We start from the raw sequence: 25,083 nt of genomic DNA on the forward strand, positions 1-25,083 counted from the left end.
TTCTGTGCAACAGTTGAAGGATACATAGTTCCATTGTTTTATTCCGGGGTCAATTTGAGTCCCTAAATTTGTAATGCACTGTCTCATTCCCAGCACTGTTCACCCTTGATCTCAATTAGATGAACTTATTTCCATTACATTTGCCACTGTTACTATTAAGTGGTGCCCTTATGCAAGGTTATTGCTATTTTATTACAATACAAATCAATTATATTAAAATCAAGAACTGTCTATCCTGTTCTACATTCGCCCTTAAACGCCTCTAAATCTTATTAGCCTTACAGTGACCGATGATAATGTATTTGCATGGCTTTTACCCAACAGAGCTTAAAAACTCGTTTGACAGCAGCATGCAATTTATAAATACATTAAGTGTGGTCATACTTTGTCTCGTGGCGCTGTAAGACCATTTTAAAAAACCCTGCTCCAACAGGGTCTAGCCCCAAACATTACTAGTTCTTATATTTATAACTACTACAAGTTAATGAAAAATGAAATCAAAAGAAATAGAAAACCTGTTTGAATAAAAATTGAAAGCTGATAAAGTTTTAGAGTATCTTTCGTATGACTGCAAAAATTGAGGCATGGCACAGAGTGCATTACAATGCATGCAATACACTGTTTTGAGAAGTCATCATCTTACTACCACTACCAAAATGCATTGCGAATTTTATTTCTTATTCAAATGTGTATTGTCTCAAGAGAAGAATAAGACAGTTGATGTGAATTAACCGAACAAAAGAAAGTGTGCAAGGGATTCTGATAATTGTAGTAACTGACATTATAATGCATGTGACCTATTACTTCCGCACCACTCAGAACGCTCAAACCATCCCCATTACTGTCACAACACAGTGCAACTCTTCCTTACATTTTTCATGATTGATCCGCTCCAAATGTTAGTGGTGACTTGAAGAACCATGTAAATTGTAGAAAAATACTCCCTCAAATTAGAAAAAATAAGAGCAAGCAATCAAGAAGTTGTTCCTAAATGGCAAGTCTAATTTGTGTTTGCTTGTGTTATTGATTTGTGCCCCCCCCCCCCCTCCCAATTGAATGAGTAAATATTATGGCTTAATGAATTAATTTAAGACTAACTAAACTACACTGTGTTCTTGGTGATACCATCATTTAAAGAACATGTCTTTCAGTAGTGCAATAGTTTCTTCTGGACAAGCAACTTTGTGGGAGATTGTACGAGAGTCACTGTAGATTTCCCAGTCATTACCTCCCTGGAAAGCAAACAAAAAAAATATGAAAAAACGGATAGGATGAAATGGGATGGATTGATGGGTGTACTGATAATTGGATGGATCAATGGCAGGTGAAGGATGGTTGAATCTGTGGGTGGGTAGATGGATGGGTGGGTAGATAGATGGATGGATGGACGAATGGACGGAGGGACGGATGGATGGATGGATGGATGCATGGATGGATGGATACATGGATGGATGGATGCATGGACGGATGGATGGATGGGTGGATGGATAGATGGGTCTCATGGATAGATGGATCTGATGTCAATACTTCTTACGATCATTACAATCTAATAAGACCCTCCAACCCCTGATCAACATGCATAAGATCAAATGAATGCCTAAGAAATTTCACCTTTCTATTTTTCCCAATACTTGCATCAACACATCCCTAGCCAGGAGCACATAATTACTCATCTCATAACTATCAACTCACCTCATAACATTTATCGCCAAAGAAGTGGATCTCCTTGAAGTTCTCACCCATCACATGATTCAGACAGTATCGCTTATCCCAGCCCTGTGGAAACGCGTCGAAGCTTATCTGCCCTCCTATACTAAAATGAAGATTGTAGTCTTTAAACTTTTCTCTTAAGACCTTCACGAATGTATCTCGTATCTTGTGCACCTAACAATTAACAATAATTATTATGACTGTTAGTACATAAAAAATTTAATATTAAATGTACTTTTTAAAATGTTAAATGGACAGTGTACATATTTGATAGTGTTATCAAGGATAACTAGCAACCTCAATGAGACTTCTGCTCTTGCGGCAAACTGGAAATTTATAAGTCTAGAAATAAAAATAAAACTATTTCCCAGTTCATCTCCCCCACCCATTCAAGTCAAATACTAAATACAGGTGGTGTAGCAGCAAGAGAGCCCACTCTCACCAAGGCAACCCTGGTTTAAGTCTTCTCGAGCTTGATGTCTTACTGTATGTGAGTAAAGTTGTTTGTTGGTTCTTTTCTGTGCTTTGAGGGTATTTTCTCCCAGTTCTCCAGTTTATCCTCCATCTACAACAATCAACTTCTAAATTCTAATTCAATCTATCATAGTATATATTGCCTTATCAAGTGGGTTGCAAAACCTGATAGGCTTTCTGTCCACCATAGAGTGATAAATCAAATAAGATTACATAATTATTATGTTTTTAATGGTAAAAGGGACTTCTATATAACACCCCTTAATATCTTACTTTATCATATTCATTGAATGCTATTCTCTCTTCTTGTGAACAGTTTCTACCAATTGGTGAGACATTTATAAGTCCATTACGAAATTCAACAAAGGTTCCCCTGGAAAAATAGTAAAGATCACTCGTCACATGTAGCCATATGTCAGATGAGAAAATCCAGTGTTGGTATATGCGCCTGTAAAAGTGCATGAAATATCTCACCCACAGAACCCCACACCCACCCAGCAATCCCCCCCCCCACTTGGCAATTTCACCTCACCCCCACTTGGCAATTTGGCAGGTGTCCTAATAGGCAATATGCATTAAAGTGCACAAAGCAGTCTCGATTGGGACACCAATGCAAAAATATGATAATATTATCATACTACTGTAAAGTAAGATAATATTCCCTCATCATTTATCACAAACAACCATATCTCTCATTTCAGAGCTTCTCAATCACACATACACAAAATTGTACAATTTTCTGTCCTGACAAAATGGTTTCGAAAAAATAAAGTTATTTTGGACATCAATCAAAGTGTGCCCAAAGCACATGTCTGTTGAATATTTACATATTATCATATGACTCGTATGTGCCTGGGTGCACGCTTTCAAAAAACCTTTGGGAAAATGGCATGAGCAGGGCCGTACCACTTTGAGCGAACAGGGCCATATGAATCCGTACGGCTCTGTTCAAAATCTGCGACCGTATTTTCTTCTTTTCTTTGATTATTTTTCTTTTTGTGAGGGTCATATGATAAAATGCTTATTGACTGAGTTAGGTTGGGCTGTATGGGAAAATATTTGGCTCTCGGTCATTTGTACAGACCTGCGGTCCATATGGCATCACCTTGAGACAAATATTTTCCCATATGGCCCTCCCACTCAGTCAATAAGTACATATTATTTACCTTTTAACTGGAATTTTAAGATCAGCTATGTATCGAAGACAAAAGTTGACAAATTCTTGAATCTTTTCTTCACCAAGGAACTTTTTGATGCTCTAAGGAGATAACAGACCACTTTAAAATATATATAATAACCAGTACTGTTTCCATTGATACAAGCTAATTTAGAAAAAGTCATGGCAGGTTAATTATGGGCAACACACCACCTCCATCAATCAAACAAATTATTTCCCATCTTTACGTTCTCATGGAACCCATGTAGGCCCATCGCTAGCCATCTCTACGTTCCCTGGATGCCATGCAGGCCCGTAGCTAGTGTGGTTTGATGGTTCGAATGAACCCTCTCCCATCTACACCTTTGTTTGAGGAGTACAATATTATGTTTAGCGCTATTTTTGTTTATCAAGAAATGGCATAACTAAGATTGGTAGAAAAACAAACCTCCCCTTTCAAGATCCTAGCAATGGGCCTGCCCATGGTCATGTACATACACCTATTTCAAAGGCGATAGGCAGTAGACAAAAAGCAATAGGCAAAAAGCAATAGGAGATGACTTGTGTTTCAGCTTGAATGATGTGTGTTTCTGCTTCTTATTCTCATCAAGAATATGGACCTTAGCATGAGACTGATTCAATGTTCTTTGTATTCAACGAAACCATTTTCATGTCTGAATGAACTATTGCCTATTGCCTTTGGCAATGACAACGTTCTTTGGAATAGGTGTATGAAGTACCATTACATACTCCAAAAAATTATTGGTTGACACTAGGGGTTTATCATCCATTAACCTGTCATATGAGTTTGTCTCCATCAGAACATACATGTACTGTAGTGCAGCTGAAAGCAATCATGGTAATCATTATAAACTCATTATGCACCATTAACCACCAGCAGGTTTCTAGGAGAGGTACCACTAGGAGATCATAAAGTTTCATGAGTCTTCCAGGGAATAAATACACGAATTCCAGGACCCACAAAACAGGAATAGGCCTTTTGCAACGAACAGTCACGTGCTGATAATTTATACCACTTGATAACGAATCAATTCAGGCAAAGGTCCCTTGGGGAAAACTCTGCTGGATGGCAACCAGACTTTAAATGCTTTGTATCTTGGAATCCAAAGTGTCTTTTCTTACAAAAAAAAAGTATTTTGAAAAAGGTTTTGGATATGACACTAGTAATCCAGAAAAGGTTATGTAAATAAAGGAAGTCCATTTTTATTGCCATCTAGTAACAGTCATGTGATTATTTCCTGCAAACGGCCAACCTATTCAGGAGCAGTGTGAACCCTGCACCAGTATATTATAATTATGGAACCTTTTAAAACTATTAAAGTTAAATATGAACTCACCTGAACAGACAATATCTGTCCATCTTTGTAGGCTACGAGTCCGTTTTCAGGAAACACGTAATCATAAATTTGAGTTACTGCAAGGTAGTATTAATAGTAATTGTTATATACTAACTACCAAAATCCATCTTTCTCGTACTCTGATTGGGCGAGAAGGTATCACATGAACAAGTTTCAATGTTTCCCTGGAAAGGCTTTGAGTGGGCAACAATATATTGTTGACCGGTAATAACAATACCGGAAGTGATTTTAATAGAAATGTACGTTTTTCAAAGTTTTTTGAAATCAAATAATCAAAGGGTCAAATAACTGCTTTTTTTTCTTTGACATTTGGTATATAATAAAACACTTATTGACTCGAACCTCGGGAAAGCAGTGTGTCTTGTGGTCCCTCAACGGCAATGTTTCCCTTGGCTTCCCAGTCAATAAGTGTTAAATGTGATTTTCAATATTGTTATAAGTAAGGGGGATGTACACTGCTTGGGATAGGAGGGGTGGGGGTAAGAGTTCATGATTTCAGGCTTTGAGATTTCAGAGTTTCAAGGTAAACCCTTCCCTGCTAGCAGAGAATATTTTCCTTTTGTTTTGGTTGAGAGAGGAAAATAGACTCTGCCGATGTAGGACGTTATTTCTGTTGCACATGCGTGGCGTTACTTAGCAATGCTGTCATGATTTTGACCACCGCTCTCGTCGAACAATGTTTGGCGCCATGGTGTGTTACATTTGCTCATGCGCACTACACGTAATTGGGAAAGTAAACCCCTTTATAAACTTTCTTTATATTTTTTGTGGAAGATCAGGAGATTAAGCGAGCGAAGGGGGCCACTAAATTATTAAAATGAAGAATTCATAAAAATTCTCTAACCCCCCCCTCCTTCCCTTTGAACACACACACACACACACACATATAGAACACTCAAAAATCTCATCTTTAAATGATACAAGTCTGTATCTATTATATGTGTTCGAAAAGTTCACTGAAGCATATATAGCTGTACACTAGGATAGTTTTGAAACAAAAGTAAGAGACGAAGTCGAAGTGTGTACGTCACCAAAAGCTCAAAGTTCATATCATGCACACAAAAATGACAGTTAAAAAATGTCAAAAAATAAGTTGAAAACTACCGATCTCAAACGAAATCTTTGGACGAATGATACCTATCATTGAGGTCCTTACAGATAATGTATAATTATGGATTGCTAAAAGGTGATAAAATATAAATCGCCTCTGTATAAAAGCAGGTGTGTTATGAAAACGAAGAAACAAAACTTTAGAAATCTCGAGTCAGCTGAATAACATTCATAAATAAATATTGTAAAATATTAGTGCTGGATTTCCGTAGAGACTTAAAACTTTGATATAGGTGTAGACTCACCATCATCTCCTCCCATTTGCTCTTGGATTTTCACAAAATCAGACCCTCCAACGAGACCAACTTTGACTTTCTTTCTCAATTCAGCCATCATGGTCTTCATTTCAGGTTTGATATTCTAGAAAAAGATCGCGGAAATATCAATCACACACACTAAAACACCGTAAAACTTTGTCGAAACGTAGAGTAGGGATTGAGGAAAGGAATCTTCTTTTTTTTTACCAGACGAGCTGGAGTAACGGTTCCATCGACGTCGAAAAGACAGAGAATATCCCTTGAAGAAGCGGACGCCATGTTTGTTTCTCGTTGATCGGCCACCGTGGCGTGACACGTTGCAATGTACACACCCCCAGACATCAACCAATCACAGTACGCGTTATATCTTCATCCGACAATGACGTTATCGCAACTCCTATAAACTTCTTTCTTTCTTTCACCTTTCTTTCTTTCTTTCTTTCCTTTTAATCCTATTTAATCCTATTTTTCTCTCCAAACTTTTTATTTTTCTCCTCTTTTCTTACCCCCCCCCCCCCCCCCGTTAAAGGACAATTTATATGCCAACAGGTTAACATTGCCAGACTAATCTTCATTAGCCCTCTTTTTTCGTTTGCAAGTCTCCAAATTGCATAGTTTAAAATCATGGAAAATATGTTATATATAAGAAATATATATTGTGTTGTAAGAAAGCTACTGTATCAAATTCTGAGTTGACAAAGTTGATGTACTGGTAATGATGATGATAATGTAAGGGTGATGATGATTTAATGATGATGATCTAAGGTGATGATAATGATGATACTTATCTAAGATGATGATGACGTTGATGATGATGATGATGCTAATGATGATGTAAGATGATGATGATGTAATGGTGATAATGATTTAACAATGACAATCTAAGGTGATTATAATGATGCTGATGTAATGATGATGATGATGATGTAAGACGATGACGATATAATGGTGATGATGATGTAACAATGATGTTCTAAGGTGATGATAATGATGATACTTATCTAAGATGATGATGACATTGATGATGAAGATGATGATGTAAGACGATGATGATGTAATGGTGATAATGATTTAACAATGACGACCTAAGGTGATTATAATGATGCTTATCTATGATAATGATGTAAGATGATGATGTAATGATGATGATGATGATGTAAGACAATGACGATGTAATGGTGATGATGATGTAACAATGATGTTCTAAGGTGATGATAATGATAATCCTTATCTAAGATGATGATAACATTGATGATCTAATAAGTTGATGATGATGCAAATTGGGTATAAATCACCATGAGTGAGCCAATATCAAAAATGGCCCCAAACCAAAACCACACATGAAAATTTGCACAAATTGCAGATTTTTTATTTGATTACTATGAATTGAATAAATTGAATTAAATTAATTTAATCATGAATATATACATTGTTTCTTTTAATACTCCATATGCTGTTCACATTTGCATGATATCATGATACAAAAAGAGTTTCTTTACTTTGTTTAGATGACTTCATGCATTGGAATAAAGAAATATTGGCAGATAGTTAAGAGTGGCGCATGCAGTATATATATAAAAAAAAATTTTGGAAATGGAAATTGCCAAGTGAATGTGAATTGTTTCTATCAATCCCACAAACTGGAATTCCTAAATACCATAAAGTAAATACTTAATCTCAAAAATATTTAGAAAAATTTCAGGTAAATCCATCTGTACTCATCTGGTAAATAATATTCCTGTGTGCATGTTTCCCAGATATTTCCATCGCTGTTTGCAACAAATTTTGCTTCCAAGATGAAAATGTTTCTGCTGTGTAGCAAAAAATTTCATGCTTCCAAGATGCATGGAAAAAATGTTTCCTGATGTTTCCTCGTTTAGCCATGAAAGAAAACATTCTAAAAGTTTGTTACTTAGCAACGCTCACTTCATCTTGAAAGTGCACATGTGCTAACCGATGTTGAATACAGATGTTTCCCGATGTTTCCTGACAGTTTGCCACCTTTGGAAATATTTAAGAAAACATGGTTCTTGAAACATGTTTCCTGGTTTTAGCCAGGGCCTAAGCAAGCACCATATATATAGTGGCATGATGTGTTGTTTATAATCCAAGACAGCAATACTTATAGCTTTCAACCAAATTTACTTTATTGATTAATAATACACTGTTAACAAACAGTTCTTATTAAGTTTCAAGTTTGCTTTGACTTTGATATACAACATACACCTTATACAACTTAAAATATTGATGGTGTGCAATGGAAGCTAATGAAAAAACGATCTTTTAATTCCACCAGCATGCCAGAGATGATGGAATGTGAAAACCAAGATTTTAAAATTCTATTTAATATATAAACTATTATAAGCTGCATTCTCTGCATTTTCCTTGGTCATTGTAAGGCTGATATTTCCTCGGACTGTTAAAGGAAATTACAAACATATAAGTTCTGAAAAAAACGAGCTTGAAAACAAACAGTTTGTGACAGTTCCATTGGGGAAGGACAAGTCCTGTCAGTCATTCTGAAAAGTCATTTCCAAAACCATTTCCAACCCAAATCACTTGCTTCCTGTCACATGAAAATTTAATTGGAATCTTATTGACAAAAGATTTTTGTAGGCTTATGGCCAGGGCATTTTTCAACTAGGATTTAATTACAAAGACCAAGAAAAATGGGAGGTACTCCATGAAATCAAATTAATTAAATTTGCCATTTAATGGACATCTAATATAGGAATACTTATCTTATAGTACAAACAAATTGAATAGAAAATCTAGCTATCACTATGACTATTAGTATTATAGTATTATGTTAAGTTAATCGAACATCACTTTCTGATGTGAAGTACAGCTAACTTAAGGTAACCATACAACCTTGCTCTTACTAGAAGACACATGAAGCAAATAAGTAGAGGAAATCGTACGATCTCGAGTACAATTCAGAATTTATAGCTACGAGTAATGTTTTGAAAGTTTTCAAAATTGGACGAGCCTATAAGCGAGTTCAATTTGAGAACTTTCTAAACATCACAGGCATCTATAAATTCCAAATTGTATGAGAAAATCGTGCGATTTTTTGTTTTTAATACACTCAAAAAAATTGAGTAACTTAATTGGGACTCTACAGAGTACAATTTGGGATTTAATTGTACTCCTCTTGTCCAATCAGAATCAAGTAATTTTGTAGTGTATAATATTAAGTAATTTAATTGCGAATCAGAGTTAATAAGGGAAAGATCAAGTTGATACTAAAAACCCTACACCATATATAGGCCTTTTCTGAGATAGAGAACATGGTGCATTGTGGTCTTGCTTGGGTACAGATAAACCACAATAAACTATCTTAATCAAACACAAAAAAGGAAGCAAAAGAGGAAATGTTTTTTTTCTTTACTTTTCAAGGCATCGGCCATATACACTTTAATAGAGATTTTGAACCACCAATGTTCCAGCAGCCATGTTATTAGATGTCAGAACAATAAAATCCCTTTGCTCTTGGGAATTAAATCCTTTTTTAAGTAAAACGATTGCATCATTCCTGTCATATTTTAACTTCTGGCTGCCGTCATGGGATGGTGCAAAACCTTTAGAGCCTATTTCAGTGCTTCCTTTTAAGTGTGAGCATTAAAGACTAGAACTAACCAGATAGAAGGGGATAGTTGATGTAAGCGTTTTAGCCTTGGGGCAACCGAGGAGGGCGTGCAGGCGAGATTTGTATCGACGAAAATCCCACGTCCCAGGCGTCACGACCACTGACTAAGATGCTTTTGCAGGCGAACTTTACTGCGAGCGATACCAAATATTCACGCTACCAGGACGATCACTGAGTAAATGCAAATTTATTGATACCAATACGTAAACTGCAATACAACATTGTAACAGCTCACATTAAAAACTAATTACCAACATGATTTGAATAAGAAAACTGGCATTTTATGAATACATTTAACAACAACATAATAAATGAATATTACTCGCAAGAAAGATAATATAATAAGTATAATCATGGCATAAAGCAGTATAAAACTCATTTTGATAGCGTGGGCGTTTTGAGTTTTCCGAACAAAATATCTAAATAAGAAATAAAGGAGTACTTACATATCGATCCCGCTTGCCTCTAGAAACCAAGGATTTACCAAAGGAACGTATTCGAAAGGAGTTTGGATACACAATCAATATTTACGAGTAACTATTTGGAAAAAACTGGCTAATAGGGACGCTTATGGCCTTTTATATGCGCGTGGTGACGCTAAAGGATCATTTTACAACGCTAACAAAAACGGGAATAAACAAAGAAAAACAATAACATAACTAGGTATCATAACTAGGATTAAACCATAAAAATATGATATTATGAATGTAAATAAGCTAATTAATAAAAGAAAGAATGAATTGAGGAGTTGTCCTTTACAGTTGAACTTAATTAGTATGTAAAATCACAGGGAATTTAAGAACCTAGCCCCACCTCCTTTTCACTGGCAATGTGTTAACAATTACTTCACTTTCTGGTTGAGGCTGGAATCATGGCTTTAATTTTATTGATTATAGTTTTAATGTAAAAACAACATACTTCTGACATCATAACATTATGTTATCGAGTCCAGGTCTGTACGTCATTAAGTAGAAAGAAAAAAATTGGACACTAATCAATAAAATTCAACTGAAAAGTGCAGTAAACTACATATTTTTTTCTAGCTTGCCCCTAGTGTTACAGCTTAACTACTGTAATCGGGGCCACTTAGACAAGAGAACCAGTTATAGAATGAAAACAATGCAATCTAGTTTGGGTAAACAAGCCAATCAGAAACCTAGAATGCACAACAATGGTAATTTGAACCTGATGTTAACAACGACATAGCCATCATAATTTTCTTGTGGGAATAAAAAGATATTTTGGCAGCTATTGTTTTCTGCTGGTTTCTGATTGACTCCACTACCCAAAGTTGGAATGTATTGCGTAGTTCCAAAAATTATCCATACCCCGCTCATGGAGGAATTTTTTAAGACACCCCCTACCCCCCGTAAAAATTCCAATTTTCTTCCATACAAACTCTGTAATTTTCGTTCTTTCTCTGACACCCCTACTCTTCGGAAATTCCAAATTCCTCTGTGGGGTGGGTATGGATGATTTCTGGAACTACACATTGTTCTTATTTCATTGATTCTCGCTGTCTAGGTGGCCTGGTTATAGTTTCACTGTAAGATGATTGGGGTTTAGCTGTACTGTTGTTGTCTAGATAGCCTTTTTCTTTTCAAGTGGAACATCTTTGGTTATCTGCTCTGGTTCGGAGAAGTCTTCTGAATCACTTCTCGAGTCTGACACACCCTAACATAATAAGCAAACAAAGGGACACAATTAGAACTCCGTGCAAACTAGTTATATATTATTGGAATCAAAATATTAGCATATGTAATGAGGGGGTTTCAAATCAAAAAAGCTCTGATCTCACTGGTTGATAGAAGGGTTCCAGTTCTTTCAGGGGATCCTCGAAAGATCCCTGTAATCCTCTCCTGGTGATCTAAGTCCAGACATTGCTAAGTCAGATTGAATCGTGAAACAACCTCTGGGCATGCAGATCTAAGTCAGGTTATGGCTAACTCACTGCTTGAACCCTGAAACAACCTCTGGGCTGATCAAAGTCAGGACACAGCTAACTACTTAGCAGTTAACTAACTACTTCCTACTATTTAGAATAGCACAGGGCTGTAGCAAAAAGAGGGGTTAGGGATTACTCTACACCTAGCTAACCAAAGGAAGTATATAATATCAACTTTGAACAAAAATTCACTCTTTACAGCTGAATTGTTACAACATAATGTCAGTCATAGTGGTTGACTTACTTTTCCAGTCAGTGCTTTATATACAATCCTATTGATACAATATGCCCAGTAAATGTGAAGCACCTGTCAGCAAGGAGGAATAATAATAATAATTATAATCATTATTTTTGCAATGTTGATGATCATGCTAAACATGTTGGTGATGATAATGAGTTGATAATTGTGAGTTTTAAGATGCTTTGAGAAATCATATTGTAGATGTCATTGATGAATGATGTTAAAGATTGCTGATGATGATAATGAGTAGGATAATGATGATGATGAGTTTGATGATTCATGTTGATGATTATGAGTTTTAAGACACTTTGAGAAATATTGTCAATGATGAAGGATGTTGAAGATGTTGGTGACGACGATGTTAAGTTGATGATGATGATGATGAAAACCAGGTTGATAATATGATACTGGTAATGAAGAGGATCAGTTGATGATGAGAACAAGATTGATGAAATGATACTGGCGATGGTGATGTTGCAATAACAGGGCTTAAAATAACGGCCGATCAGTCACCGGTCATGACAAGCCAAATTAGTTTTAGCTAAGTCATATCTCATTTTTGGCTAAATGTTACTGGTCAAAATGACCAGCACATCAAATATTTGACAGGACAAGTCCCAGTTCTGGCCGGACATTGTCCAATGTCCAGCCGTTATTTTAAGCCTGAATGGTGAGTTTTGAATGGTGTTGATATTACGATTAAAAGTAAATCAACATTATAGCAAGTATGTTTGTTCTATTTCACCTGTAGTAAGAGAAGAAATGCCAGCATAACTTTATATGCAAAGAAAGCACCAATGTAATATTCATGATCCACAACAGAGGCCCACATTACTCTATAAAAAAAGTCAGAACATTTTATAAAAATGGTTTTATTTCTACTGCTAATTAAACATTTTCATTTAATGAAATATGATATGGCACTCAAAAGAAAATTCCTTGAATGATTCTTAATGAATAATTTAATTTTCCTTCCCACCCATTTTCTCTTCCTTCTCTTTCCCTCTCCTTCTCTCTCCCTCTCTCTCCCTTTCTTCCCTATCTTTTTTTGAATTCCTCCCTAATCAGATTTCTCATTCTTTCCCTTTTTCTTTTACTCATTCCTTCCCTTCCTCTCTCCCTTTCTTCCCTATCTTTTTTTGAATTCCTCCCTAATCAGATTTCTCATTCTTTCCCTTTTTCTTTTACTCATTCCTTCCCTTCCTCTCTCCATTTCTTCCCTCTCTTTCTTTGAATTCCTCCCTAATCAGATTTCTCATTTTTTCCCTTTTTCTCTTACTCATTCCTTCCCTTCCTCTCTCCATTTCTTCCCTGTCTTTCTTTGAATTCCTCCCTCCTCAGCTTTCTCACTCTTTCCCTTTTTCTCCATCCATCCCAACGACTTTTCCAAAAAGCCATATACACATTAGGCATAATTTTTTCTAATTTAAGACCACATGTCATTCTCGAAATTATCTTTTTTGTAAGATTGCCTATGACACATTGAAAGGTATAAAAAATTGCTTAAGGGCTAAAAGACTCCTAATATGTGAGAATACGTCATCGCATGAGGCCAAAAAGATCTCAAAAATCCACAGACAACTTTCTAAATTTGAACTCCAATATCTTGGAGAGTTTTGCTGATATGACATGCATTCAAATTTCCTACATTCATTGATCTTGAAGTGCTCTTTCTGATGGCGTAGGCTATTTTAACGATAGAAGATCTAGTTTCCAGATTTTAAAATCTCACATTATGAAAGAGGTCAGACTATATAAGTAAGAGTTAATTACCGAGAACGGAGGCAATAAGCCATATACATATGTATAGGCTTATTGCCGACGTTCAATTAAGTATTTTATTTATCAATTGAGAAGGTTTTCTATCAAATGTTGCTCATTATAAATGCAAATGGTCTATACATAGTTATTAACCGGGTTAATAACTAACTATATATTGACCTCGCATTTATAATGAGGGTTATAACAAGAATAAAGCCTTGTGAATAACAAAGAAAACCGTGTCAATTGAGAAATAAGTAATATATACAGTATGAGTGGCCTTGTTGTATCCGATATACAAACTTGAGGCATAGCCGAGAGTTTGTATATTGGCTACAACACAGCCACTCATACTTATCAAGATTACTTATCAAACATTTAGGTTAGTTCCTTTGAGTTTCACTAAAATTTTCAAGATAAAAGAGTGAATCTGGCCAAGAAAATCCATCTTAAAGTTTATTCAAATGAACAGGATTCTGTATCTGATTCACAAAACTCTTGTGTTTTCCTCATGAATTATTAATGAGTTTAATAAGAATACATATAAACTGTATCTCTTACCTAAAAGGTAATACAACGAGTCTTGTTATGTAAAAGACCACCGCAAATACAACAAAACATACATCACAGATCTTTTGACGCTTGGCATACTTGAACACTTTTGCAGCCTAAAGAATAAAAATATAATGTATGAGGATAACACAATCAATATTCCAAGGGGCCAGTGTGGCTATGAAGTTGGTAAATTCACTGTCTGCAAGGCAAGATAATGTAAGGCCATTCCCACACTAATGCAATTTTTAAATGCTCCACTTTGTCTTACTGAAAAAGCATTTAATACAGTCGACTCCCGTAAACGACCACCCTGGGGCCAGGAGAAAGTGGTCGCTTATAGAAGATGGTCGCTTACTAGAGAGTTAACACAGAAAGCCCAAACAATGAGAATCCCAAACACAAGAAGCCTAAACCATTTATAATTTGTAACTCACATGTTAAAACTACTATATCAAAGATTAAACTGCTTTAATCAAAACCTTGAATGTGCTATATGTTTTCAGTACTGTAATTGTCAATATTTCGTCGGGTTTTTAATACCCGATGACTCTATGTTCTTAATTTTTTTATTGTTAAAGGATCTGTCACCATTAGTGGCTCTCGGGTGGTCGCTTATGGGAGAGGGAAATCAATGAAAAATTCCAAAATTTTAACCCCAAAGTTGGTCGCGGTCACTTACGAGACTGGTCGCTTATGAGAGAGTTTTTTTTACAGAGTTCATATGGGGGGAAAAAACGGGAATTTCAAAAGGTGATCCAAGCGGGCGATGGTCGCTTACGAGAGTGGTCATTCAAAGAGAGTCAACTGTAAAACTTTACGTCAACACTAGCAATTTTATATTTTATATGTTTTTGACACTAAAATGATTAAAAATACAGATAAGATCAAAAACAAAGATATTAGAGAGGTTAAGCTTCTCGTTTACAGCAAATGTGAAACGTCAGTTAACCATTAAAAAATTCTTTAAAATTAGTGAAAAGGAATCGAAAATGAAATGAAAACCTAGGTTTGATTAACAATGATCTCACAATCTTTTAAACCTTTCTCTGTACATAGCTTTGGTTGCACTATTATTTATCACTGTACACACCTCCAAGAAAACATCTGATATATCATGAGTATAGACAATGATAGCACCGATGTTGAAATATCCTCCAATAAATGAGTACAGGAGAAGAATTAACGTTGCCACATGATGGACCAAATTTTGCCAGAAATCCTAAAAAAACAAGTATCAATATTTGAAAGAAATTTATCTTACATTGACTTAGCCTATCCCCAAAAAACATCTTTTCGCTGAACTCATTATATGTTTATAATTAAGTTTTCAATATTATGCAGAATGATATCCGTGAGCTGCACAATGAAATTTGTTTTTTTTTACTACTTCATTGCAGTCAATCAAAATTATATTAGTTAGTCAATAAATTTAACATTTTTACTGGCCAAAGTGAAGACCTACATTTGAATGGACAACTTGCGACTACTGAGAAGAATGAGGTTGTTTAATTTCTCACCGTATTACTGGTAAGGGGCAAGATATCCCATTTTTGGGAAGCATGGATCACATAGCGGTGAGAGCGCCCGCCACTCACCAAGGGCGACCCGGATTTGATTCCAGGACTCAGCATCATATGTGAGTGCAGTGGCTTGTTGGTTGTCTCCTTTGCTTTGAGGGTTTTTCTCCGGGTTCTCTGGTTTTTCCTCCCTCAATAAAAATCAACTTCTAAATTCCAATTGGAATGCAAACTGTGGAAGAAGAGCTGCTCAGAGTGACCACACTAATTCCCATTTAATATTTTTTATTTATTTCATATTTCGATTCTATTCAATTATGCAACTATTCCGATTGCGTAATTTTTTTGAAAATTGCACAGTGTAACTACTATTAATTTATTCCCATTTAATACTTTATTTATTTCTTATCATGATTCTATTCAATTATGCAAGTATTGACTTTGCGTAATTTCGAAAATTGCAGCATTAAAGAATTGAAGAAATTCATACCTTTCTCTGGACATCTGTAAACTGGGAAACAGACAGAGAGATATACATTCCAATTTCTGCCAAGTAATAGATGTAAAGATCCAAGCCCATCACCTACGATCCGATACAAAAATTAGAGAAATTGAATAAAAAATATAATGATCAAGTAACTCTGGAATAATCCTACTAACAAGTGCATAAAGTTGAAGTTGTATAGCACTTGGCGATTGGCAGAACACGAGAGAAGTGTCAGGAGAAGCATGACGCATAGCGAAGTGCTTCTCGACACTTCTTGAGTGTTCTGCCAATCCCCAAGTGCTATACAACTTCACACAGCACATCAACCAAGTTTTTTATTTCTTTTATAAGATAAAAATTACAATAACCATTATTTTGGATAGGAATATCCAGTTGAAAGTGCACACACATGCATACTGTGTGCTCTCATAAAACATGAGCTTCTTTGATGTAAATAATTTTATTCATCCACTGAACACAACCCATTTCTTCTGAATCAATAATCCCTCACACTGAGGTGGAAGAACTGTGACTGAAAAAATATGATTTGTTTCATTTTTGTAAGTTTATGCGGCAATAATAATTATTCCTGAGCATATTTATTATGCTCGGCCCTTTATTTAGCTTTTTCCCCATGAGGGCAGGGACACCAAAACAGCATAGCCAATTACAGTGGGCCCTGTAGATTTTTAGCACGATGGTCATCACCAGCGTCTTCAGTGGATCTTTTACGTCCCCCTTATACAGGGTTATATAGTGAAGACAGAAGGGGCCTACGGTTTTAAGTCCTTGTCCAAGAAGACTTGAAGGTCTAACCATTTGCAGTTATAATTACAAAGGCAGCACCTTCACCCTCAGTTATTTTAAGACCCTGAGTGTTGGTCTGGCCGAGGCTTGAACCACAACCTCCCGCACAACAGACCGACGCTCTTACCAACTGAGCTAATCGGGTTGTGGTTCAGGTTTTATGGTATATATCATCATTTAGTTCACTTACATGGTTCTTATAATCAATGAAACACACTTTCAGATCCCACAGACATCCTTGCTGCAAGGTGGAAACATCATGAGTGATGAGTGATGTAACAAACAAAGTAATTTAGATAGGATTTTCAGTCCAATAACATCCCTACAACCTATATTTTGATGATGGTTGAAAAGCATAGATTTATAGAAATTTTACTTTTTTATTATTTATTGTCTTTGCTGATCAGTGAGAGGTTAAATAACTCTTGATCAAATGTGGCAGTCACCTTCTAATGAAACCTCCAGAGACAATTAATTAAAGTTTCTTTAAATTTTATAAAGACAAAGATCATTCACATACCTTTGCAAGAATAATAGTTCCATAAACTGTGGCAGAAAAATAAAATATGAAGCGCCAACTGAAAGTAAAAGAGAAACAAATAAATAAATACTGGTAAATGTGAGAAATGAATGGGAGGAAAAATAATTTGATGGTGAGGGCATAGAGGGGTAGGGTGTGAGTGATGGTCTGGCCAAACAGGGATGGTCTATTCTACCTTATAATCAACCCGATAGTATGTTTTAACAAGTTTAAAGAAAAAAGAAAAAAAGAAAAGAAAAGAAAAGAAAAAGAAAAAAAAAACAAAAAAGAAAACAAAAAACAAAAAAAAAAGAGTTCAAAATTAAAAGTAGGTACTGTTCATCCGCGAGAACAATTACGCTTTACCTGCATTCCTTTGCCTTCTTTAGAACAGTATATTGCTCCATGGTGCGGCGCTGACGGAACCATCTTTCGACCTCTCTTTCAGACCATTCCAAGTGTTTTGACAGTTCTGCAATCTTTTTGGCATTAGGGTGCTTGCTTGCTTTAAATGCTTTCTCACATGCAGCATTTGGAACAACACTAACTGTATCCTTTCCTTTCACACCCAGCCAAATCACAAAGGGCCTTGCAATAACACTGCAAGTTTAAACAAAGAGCTTAATGAAAAAACTGTCATATAGAATGCAAATAACATACCCGTGAAATAGTTAGGATGAAATAGGAGATAGTTAGCACTTATTAGACAAAACATAGAAATTCGGTGATGCAAGACAAGGGCACGGGCATTTACTTGAGTAACAACTCAATACGCAAATGAATAGATACAAAAATGCGAACATGTCAAATTATATGAAGGAAAAGCATGTACAACAAAATAGTTTCAGTTTTTGTAAATGCGTTTAAAAATATTTAAAACTGCATGCCCTTGAGTAGCACACATGCACTAGTTTACCCGTCATCTATTTTAACTAACTTAGGCAACCAAAGGTTAGTAATTAGTTAGCTAGCTATCTATTTCACAGGTATATTATTTGCACTCTGTAAAATGTCTATAAGCTATATAAACTGTCTATAAAATCCTTCTTGAGCTGTTTCAGTTTCATCTCAAGCCTTTGAACATCAGCAGTTGTCAAAGGCAAGCAATATAATAACAATAATTTATTATAATTATAATAATTTTCCTCAATGGAACCTTGTTCCTGGTGTAACACTACTGGTTCTAAGGCAAAATAACCAGAAAGGCAAAGGTTTGACTGGACAAGTTCCAATTCTGTCCAGATAATGTCGGATGACTAGCAGTTACGTATCTTTTGCAATGCATAATGATATTGGAAAGAACAAAAATACCAACCTTTCAAATACAAATCGTAGAATCATCATCCCAATCGCAACTGGAACACACAAGTATACGCCTCCAAGGTTTTCAATGATAGGTAAGCGGTTAGATTTGATCTTTTCCCAAGAGGTTATTTTAGGAAGCCAAATGCTTTCATCCCAGAACCAATTATAAAAATCTCCGTGATCCTGACCCATTTTTGAGCTCAAAAGTTTAAAAAATCATGTACAAGGAAATCTTTGAAAGACAAAAAGAAGAAAAAAACCTGTTAAAACTGGGTACATCTGCACAGCATTGCTACAATCATAAATAAAATCCAACATTTTCTCATTTCAGATCATGCAATAATGATGCTAATAAAAGCTATCGTTGACATAAAAGAAGAAGTACTTTTAAAACAACTAACATTATTATATAAAATAATTAACTATGCCAAAGCACCTTTAAAACAACTAACGTTAAATAATTCACTATGCCAAAGCATCTTTATAATACTTGTTTAATAAATAGTGTCATTCAAGAAGCAGAAGGTGGTTCTCTCCTTTCAATATTTTAGAGAGGAAATATGAACACTGACACATCCAACACGGTGTCTTGCACAAGATACAAATAGTAATACTGCTAAACTGATTGACGTAATTCTGCTTGTGTATGAAAATATATATGAAATATATATTTGTACTGCGGTTGTAATGTATCAAATTGAGCTGATCCTCGCAGTACATTTATGAAGCAACTTATGCAGCTGCAAATTGAAAGACTCAGAATAAATTTAATTCTGCTTTAGAGAAAAAAATAGCTTACACATTGTAATATTATCACTAGAAGGTATGAAGGTACATGCTCATAAAGGTCAATCGAAAAGTACCCTTCACATGTACAGTCTAGTCCCTGATGAAACAAAACCTGCGAGTTTATTAAACAGCTTCAAAAAACTTTGTAGTTCTTCTTCTCATTAGTACTTTTTACATAACTTAGCATATTAATGAGGATGTCTTTATCGGGTATATAGTCCCTGTATGTAACATGTATAGTCGTTCCAATGGAGTCTTTGATGATACAGTTGCCATCTTGGATTGCAAGGCATTTTGGGATGTCCAGGGAACAAATAAAACTTTGCTTACATTTAACAAATAGACATCACATTGTTAAAGTAGTGTGGATCCATGAGGCGTAGAGGACAGACACAAAAAACTGATGTCTATTTGTTTTTTACAATAACAAAAACGATAAAAACTTCTCATTTTTAGTGATCAAAACAACTAACGGAAAGAGCTTGCACTCGTTGACATCAGCTTTCTGTCTGTCTAAAAAATAACCAATCAGCGTGTGAGAAATTTGTAAGTCATTGTAAAAACTGGTCTTGATCGATGATATTAACAGCTCACCACAAGAGAATACAGTACGACAAAACATGAATTAAGATGGCACATCAATCACCTTTACACATAACAGAAAAACAAACACACAAGACTATATTTTATCGACATCTTTGTTTTGTTTTGACCCCTGGTAAGATGGCCACGATATCATCAAAGTAGTCCTTTGAGACTTTGATTCAAAGATTCAAAGTTATTGAATTAAAGTTAAAGTTATTGTTAATCCAGAATTGAAGACAAGACATTCTTACAGCTCATAGCAGAGTCGCAAAGAAATAACTAAAAGAAATGACTTTACGATGACCTATTTTTATCGCTGAAAAAATAGCGCTACGTGTAGGAAATACATATTGCTTTATAATATTACTTTCTTTTTTTTAAGGTATTTAGTTTGATTATGCAAACCCATGATGTACCTCTGACAATTATTGCATGTGTAAAGTAGTCATCAAAATGTGATTAGCATGCAGACCAGACGCCTAAGTTTCTGTCTTTTGTTACGGATAAACTTTGAACTATGATTTTTCATAGGGTCGCGTATATGTCATCTCACCACAGTACATCATCGCGCGATCATCGCGATCTGCTTAAAATATTCAACCTGTTTAGACCCATTTCAGAATTATTTTTAGCCGGTAATAAAAAATACGATTTTAGATGTAGGATGACTACAATCAAGAATTCAAATCACGTATATATAATTATATTTATAAGAGCTACAATGGTTATACATGTATATATTATAACAGCGATTATAATTAATAGCAGTTTATTGAAAGACACTGCGAGTGCGAGTAGCGAGTATATATGGAAGTGAACGAAAATATAGCCTTGTTGTTTTATAAAGAACATTATTTAAGTTAGATTTACCTGTATAAACACCATTTTTAAAATTTGGGAAGGGAATTAAGGATTAAATAAATCATTGTGATAGAAGAGGAGGTTGCGCAAGATGGACACACGTCAAAAAAGGCAAGTCGACAACGAGAACACAACCACCATCGAAAAGAAACCTTAAGTTAAGCAAAATAACAATTTTTTTCCTTGCTTGAAGGTGAATAAACTATCCAAAAGATCTAGAATTAAGACGATTTAGTTATGCAATCATCGAAAGGACAAAGCAACAAGACTGCTACAACTACAGGCCTCCCACAGACAGCCAAAGACAAGAACTAAGATCAACCGTATTAATGGCTGACTGACTCTAAAAAACCCTTCAAAATTAAACCCTTAAGTTTCAAGTCAACTTTATACATACCGATCGGAGAATTTGGCCGTTATAGGAGTATTAATTCACGACATTACAGAGACTGAAAGCACGAGCACTTGGCAGAAACTACACTCCACATGTCGACGGCTTCTGAATAGTCAAGTAAGCGTTGCGTTACTTGATCTATCTGAACTCTGAAATCATATGACTTTACGTAACTTCCGGTAAAGTTGAACCAAAAGGGTTTTATTTTTGAAACTATTTTTCTAAGAATTGCTTTTATTAAAAAGCCATGAATTTTGACTAATATCTCATATAGAGTAGGATAAAAAAAATTGGGTCGCCATGCGATATTGGATTGACGGCAGGTGGACCCCCTCCCCCGCTAGATTTCGTGAATGAAATTGCCCTGTTTAAAGAATTAACCATGTAAATCAAAATCTATTAAATCTAAACCCTAGAAAGGGGCATTCAGATCTAGGATTCTTCGTATATATGGAGCAAGTACGGTGTAACAGACTTTTTTCTTACCGACCACACAGGAAAGTTGAAATCCCCTTAGGTCTTCTAGCAAGTCATGCTTGACAGAGACGCCGTCGCAACCTTAACCAAATCAATAATAGACACCTCCCATTATTTGCATTTCTTTTGGATACTCTAGATCTTTCTGTGCATGTGGCAGGTACTTGAATCCGCGAAGGGGGAAGGGGTGGGCGAGAACCTGTTACTCCATTCCGCGGAATCAGAGTCGTCGGAATCGGAAACAGCTCACGCAAGCGAAACCCCGGCCGGCCGCTTGTCTTAGTACGTCAGCACAAGCCAAGCAAAGACTTCGCTTCCGACGCGTTATCTAGCTGCTTCCAACTCCGACTTCAACACCGATCCCGTCGCAAGCGATCAAATCTTAAAACCAGGCTTAAAAAGGGGTGGACCGTTCCGTCCCCAGGGAAAAAAGCGGAATTCCGTAATATTTTGAAATATTTATTACTTTAATATTAAATTTACAATGCTGGTATTTTGGCCAGAATTGCACGGTAATTTCCAGTTACTAAACCACCCTATATCTATTTAACGGATTCGGAGGCAAAATAATGTAGAAGTACATTTATAAAAACAGCGATTTCAAAAGCATTGGACTGCGCTCCGGACAAGAGAGATTGTCACGCTGTACGGATATACACTCTTCAACCCGACACTTGAAATGATTAATTTATATCTCTAAATTTGCTTGCGACCTCGTGCTTAATTAAATTAGGTGTAGAAACTAAGCACCATTCATCTAGCAGCTGAATATCTTTTCAAAAAAATCAAAACCCAAACTTTTTCCAGTACACTTAACTCCCTATAACCAATAAAAATACTGGACGACTCCGCCCATGCAATAGTTCTTCGTCGACTATGTCAACTGTGTTTTGACAAGTTGTCAGTTATATCCTACTGAGTTGGACGCTTCAGTCGTGGTGCGAAGAAGATTAAACTTGTGAATCAGATCAAAAAGTGTAGCAGAAATGAAAAATTTAACTACAGTACTGCATTTATAATAAAAAATGCAAAAAAGGACGAAACGTGAATGAGAACCATCCAGATGCCGTACAGTTGCTTCTCAGTGAAATTATAAAATTTGAAAGAAAATAATAATATGACAAAACTGCTGGGGTATCTTACCTTGGAATTCTGGTCTTTGGGGACTTTGATGCAAACGAAAGTTTATTTCTCGGATGATGTTAACCGGGAAGTTAGATTTTTCGCTTTCAGTGCTGGATTTGAATTATGAAACACCTGACAGGACGCCGTGAGATGGACAATAAAACTCGACTGTATAAGCACAAAACCAAGAAGGATATATTGTTGTTGCTTTATCATTGTATACCAGTCATGACCGGCATATTGTTATTTTTTCTGTGCTTTGTAATTTGGAGTAAAAGATAATATTTAAAAATTCAGGCAAAATATGAATAACAGAAAGAAATTAAGCTTTTTCCTTAAATTATTCTTAAGAATTCTCCCTTTGTACTTTGATTTTAAACTTTGTGGGTAGTTTTTGGACGGTTTTTGGTGTAAGATTATTTCTCGTGCTAAAATAAAAGGTTTGAAGAATCAAAATTAAAGTGCATCCTGCTTTGTGGGGTAGGTACAATGATAAAAGAAATAAAAAAACTGATAGGAAAGAAAATATAATACATTCAATTCAGTTCAGGACATTCATATCCTGCCCTATAGACAGCAACATGAGTGGGACATAAAGAGAGAAAAAAAGGAAAAAGAAAAAATTGAAAGAAAACCTTGAAAGCCATTGAAACTGTCTAACCGAAATGACTGATAAAAATGTAGGCTAACTGATGAGTGCAAATGAGGACTTAACTGACAGAACGAAGCAGTTAGAATTTGATTCAGTTAGTCTGAAGCTAAAAACAAGTATGAAGAAATTTTACGCATGATTTCGTTAAATGAACAGCCGTCGAAGAACCATGAACACAATCAGGGTTGGCCTCGTTATCTTTTTGATTATCAACTATAGACCTAATTCGTTGCGTTACAATGTCTTCCCACTTCAGACCACGTGTCATTCCCAAGAATGTCATTTCTTTGTTTAACGGTTGCACTCGGCTTCACATGAGAAGACACATGAGAAGACAGATGAGAAGACACATGAATATGGATACAAAACAAAGAATATTATTGTCTTGGGAATGACACGTGGTCTGAAATGGGAAAACATCGTAACGCAACGAATTAGGTCTATTGTTTGCAATCACTTTTAGCACACAAAAAGCAACCATGATATGGTGCACTGCCATAAAAATATTACAAATTTAAAAAATCTTATTATTTTGAATTTTGTTACCTTTCGTTTTTTATAAGTAATGAACCTTTCTGGTCCGGGCACCGAAGTACCCAAGTGACCGTATTAGGGGTGTCCGTATTATTAAAGGTCTGTCTGTTAGTGGCTAAATAAGAGCAGGTGCAACCAATAAGTATAGGTAATAGGACTACAAGCTGTCCAATTTGAAATAATTGGATGAAAAAAATTCCGAGAACTGAAAAAATTGGAAAAGGCCGATAGGCCGAGTCCAATATGGCAGTCGAGGGATTTTTTGAATTCAATTATTTCCAAATTGGACAGACATTTAGTCCTATTGCAGATTAATTATATCATCCCACAGGGGCATTGAATTTGTTCAGGGAGGGGTGCAGCGCACATAGTTAGAATCAAAGGGGAAAAAACATTATTTTGTATTGGTTAAATCTTCGAAGTAGGAGCACAAAGTCGAACCAGGAAGAAGTGCGTACCCCCTTCACTGGATTCGCCACTGTCCCAAACTATACTAGACTGATTCCATGAGTTATAGCTTTTCCTCGAAAGAATGCGAATGGAAACGATCCAAACTAATTTTTAATTTGGACAGGAAAGAGAATTTGAAAATAATACAATAGTAGCTTATATGGGATTATAGAGTGATGATACGCTTAAGTGTCCGTAACAGAGGTGTCTGTATTATTAAGGTCTGTTAACGACTGGGGAAAAACAGGTGCTACCAATAGTGTCCGTAACCAAAAAGTGTACGTATCATGAATGCGTCCTTTTAATGGTTAAATAAGCTAGAGCAAGTGCGATCAATAACGTG

At 35.7% G+C, this 25,083-nt stretch overlaps 2 protein-coding genes across 3 annotated transcripts; both read right to left on the reverse strand.

Annotated features, from left to right (window-relative positions):
* Positions 1–10,455, reverse strand: LOC116291174 (uncharacterized). Of its 2 annotated transcripts, none has more exons than XM_089031673.1 (7): positions 10,182–10,455; positions 6,075–6,189; positions 4,699–4,775; positions 3,351–3,442; positions 2,458–2,557; positions 1,693–1,884; positions 1–1,232 (listed from the first exon to the last, which is right to left on the reverse strand). In XM_089031673.1, exons 2-7 carry the CDS (start codon positions 6,172–6,174, stop codon positions 1,128–1,130), a joined length of 666 nt encoding a protein of 221 aa, XP_088887799.1. In that variant the 5' UTR covers positions 6,175–6,189; positions 10,182–10,455; the 3' UTR covers positions 1–1,127. The 2 variants fall into 2 exon arrangements, with proteins under 2 accessions (XP_088887799.1, XP_088887798.1); XM_089031672.1 differs by lacking the exon at positions 10,182–10,455 and adding an exon at positions 6,294–6,406.
* A 137-nt stretch (positions 10,456–10,592) lies between these two features.
* On the reverse strand, positions 10,593–21,613 carry LOC116291181 (ceramide synthase 6). Its single transcript, XM_031698308.2, has 11 exons — positions 21,506–21,613; positions 18,884–19,105; positions 17,935–18,168; positions 17,569–17,626; positions 17,239–17,289; positions 16,245–16,337; positions 15,328–15,456; positions 14,244–14,350; positions 12,667–12,757; positions 11,925–11,987; positions 10,593–11,409 (listed from the first exon to the last, which is right to left on the reverse strand). Exons 2-11 carry the CDS (start codon positions 19,063–19,065, stop codon positions 11,317–11,319), a joined length of 1,101 nt encoding a protein of 366 aa, XP_031554168.2. The 5' UTR covers positions 19,066–19,105; positions 21,506–21,613; the 3' UTR covers positions 10,593–11,316.
* Positions 21,614–25,083: the final 3,470 nt, after the last annotated feature.

Source organism: Actinia tenebrosa, unplaced genomic scaffold (genome assembly GCF_029948245.1).
Source record: "Actinia tenebrosa isolate PJP-AT-01 unplaced genomic scaffold, QUT_ActTen_1.0 PGA_scaffold17__23_contigs__length_9995812, whole genome shotgun sequence".
NCBI lineage: Eukaryota > Metazoa > Cnidaria > Anthozoa > Actiniaria > Actiniidae > Actinia > Actinia tenebrosa.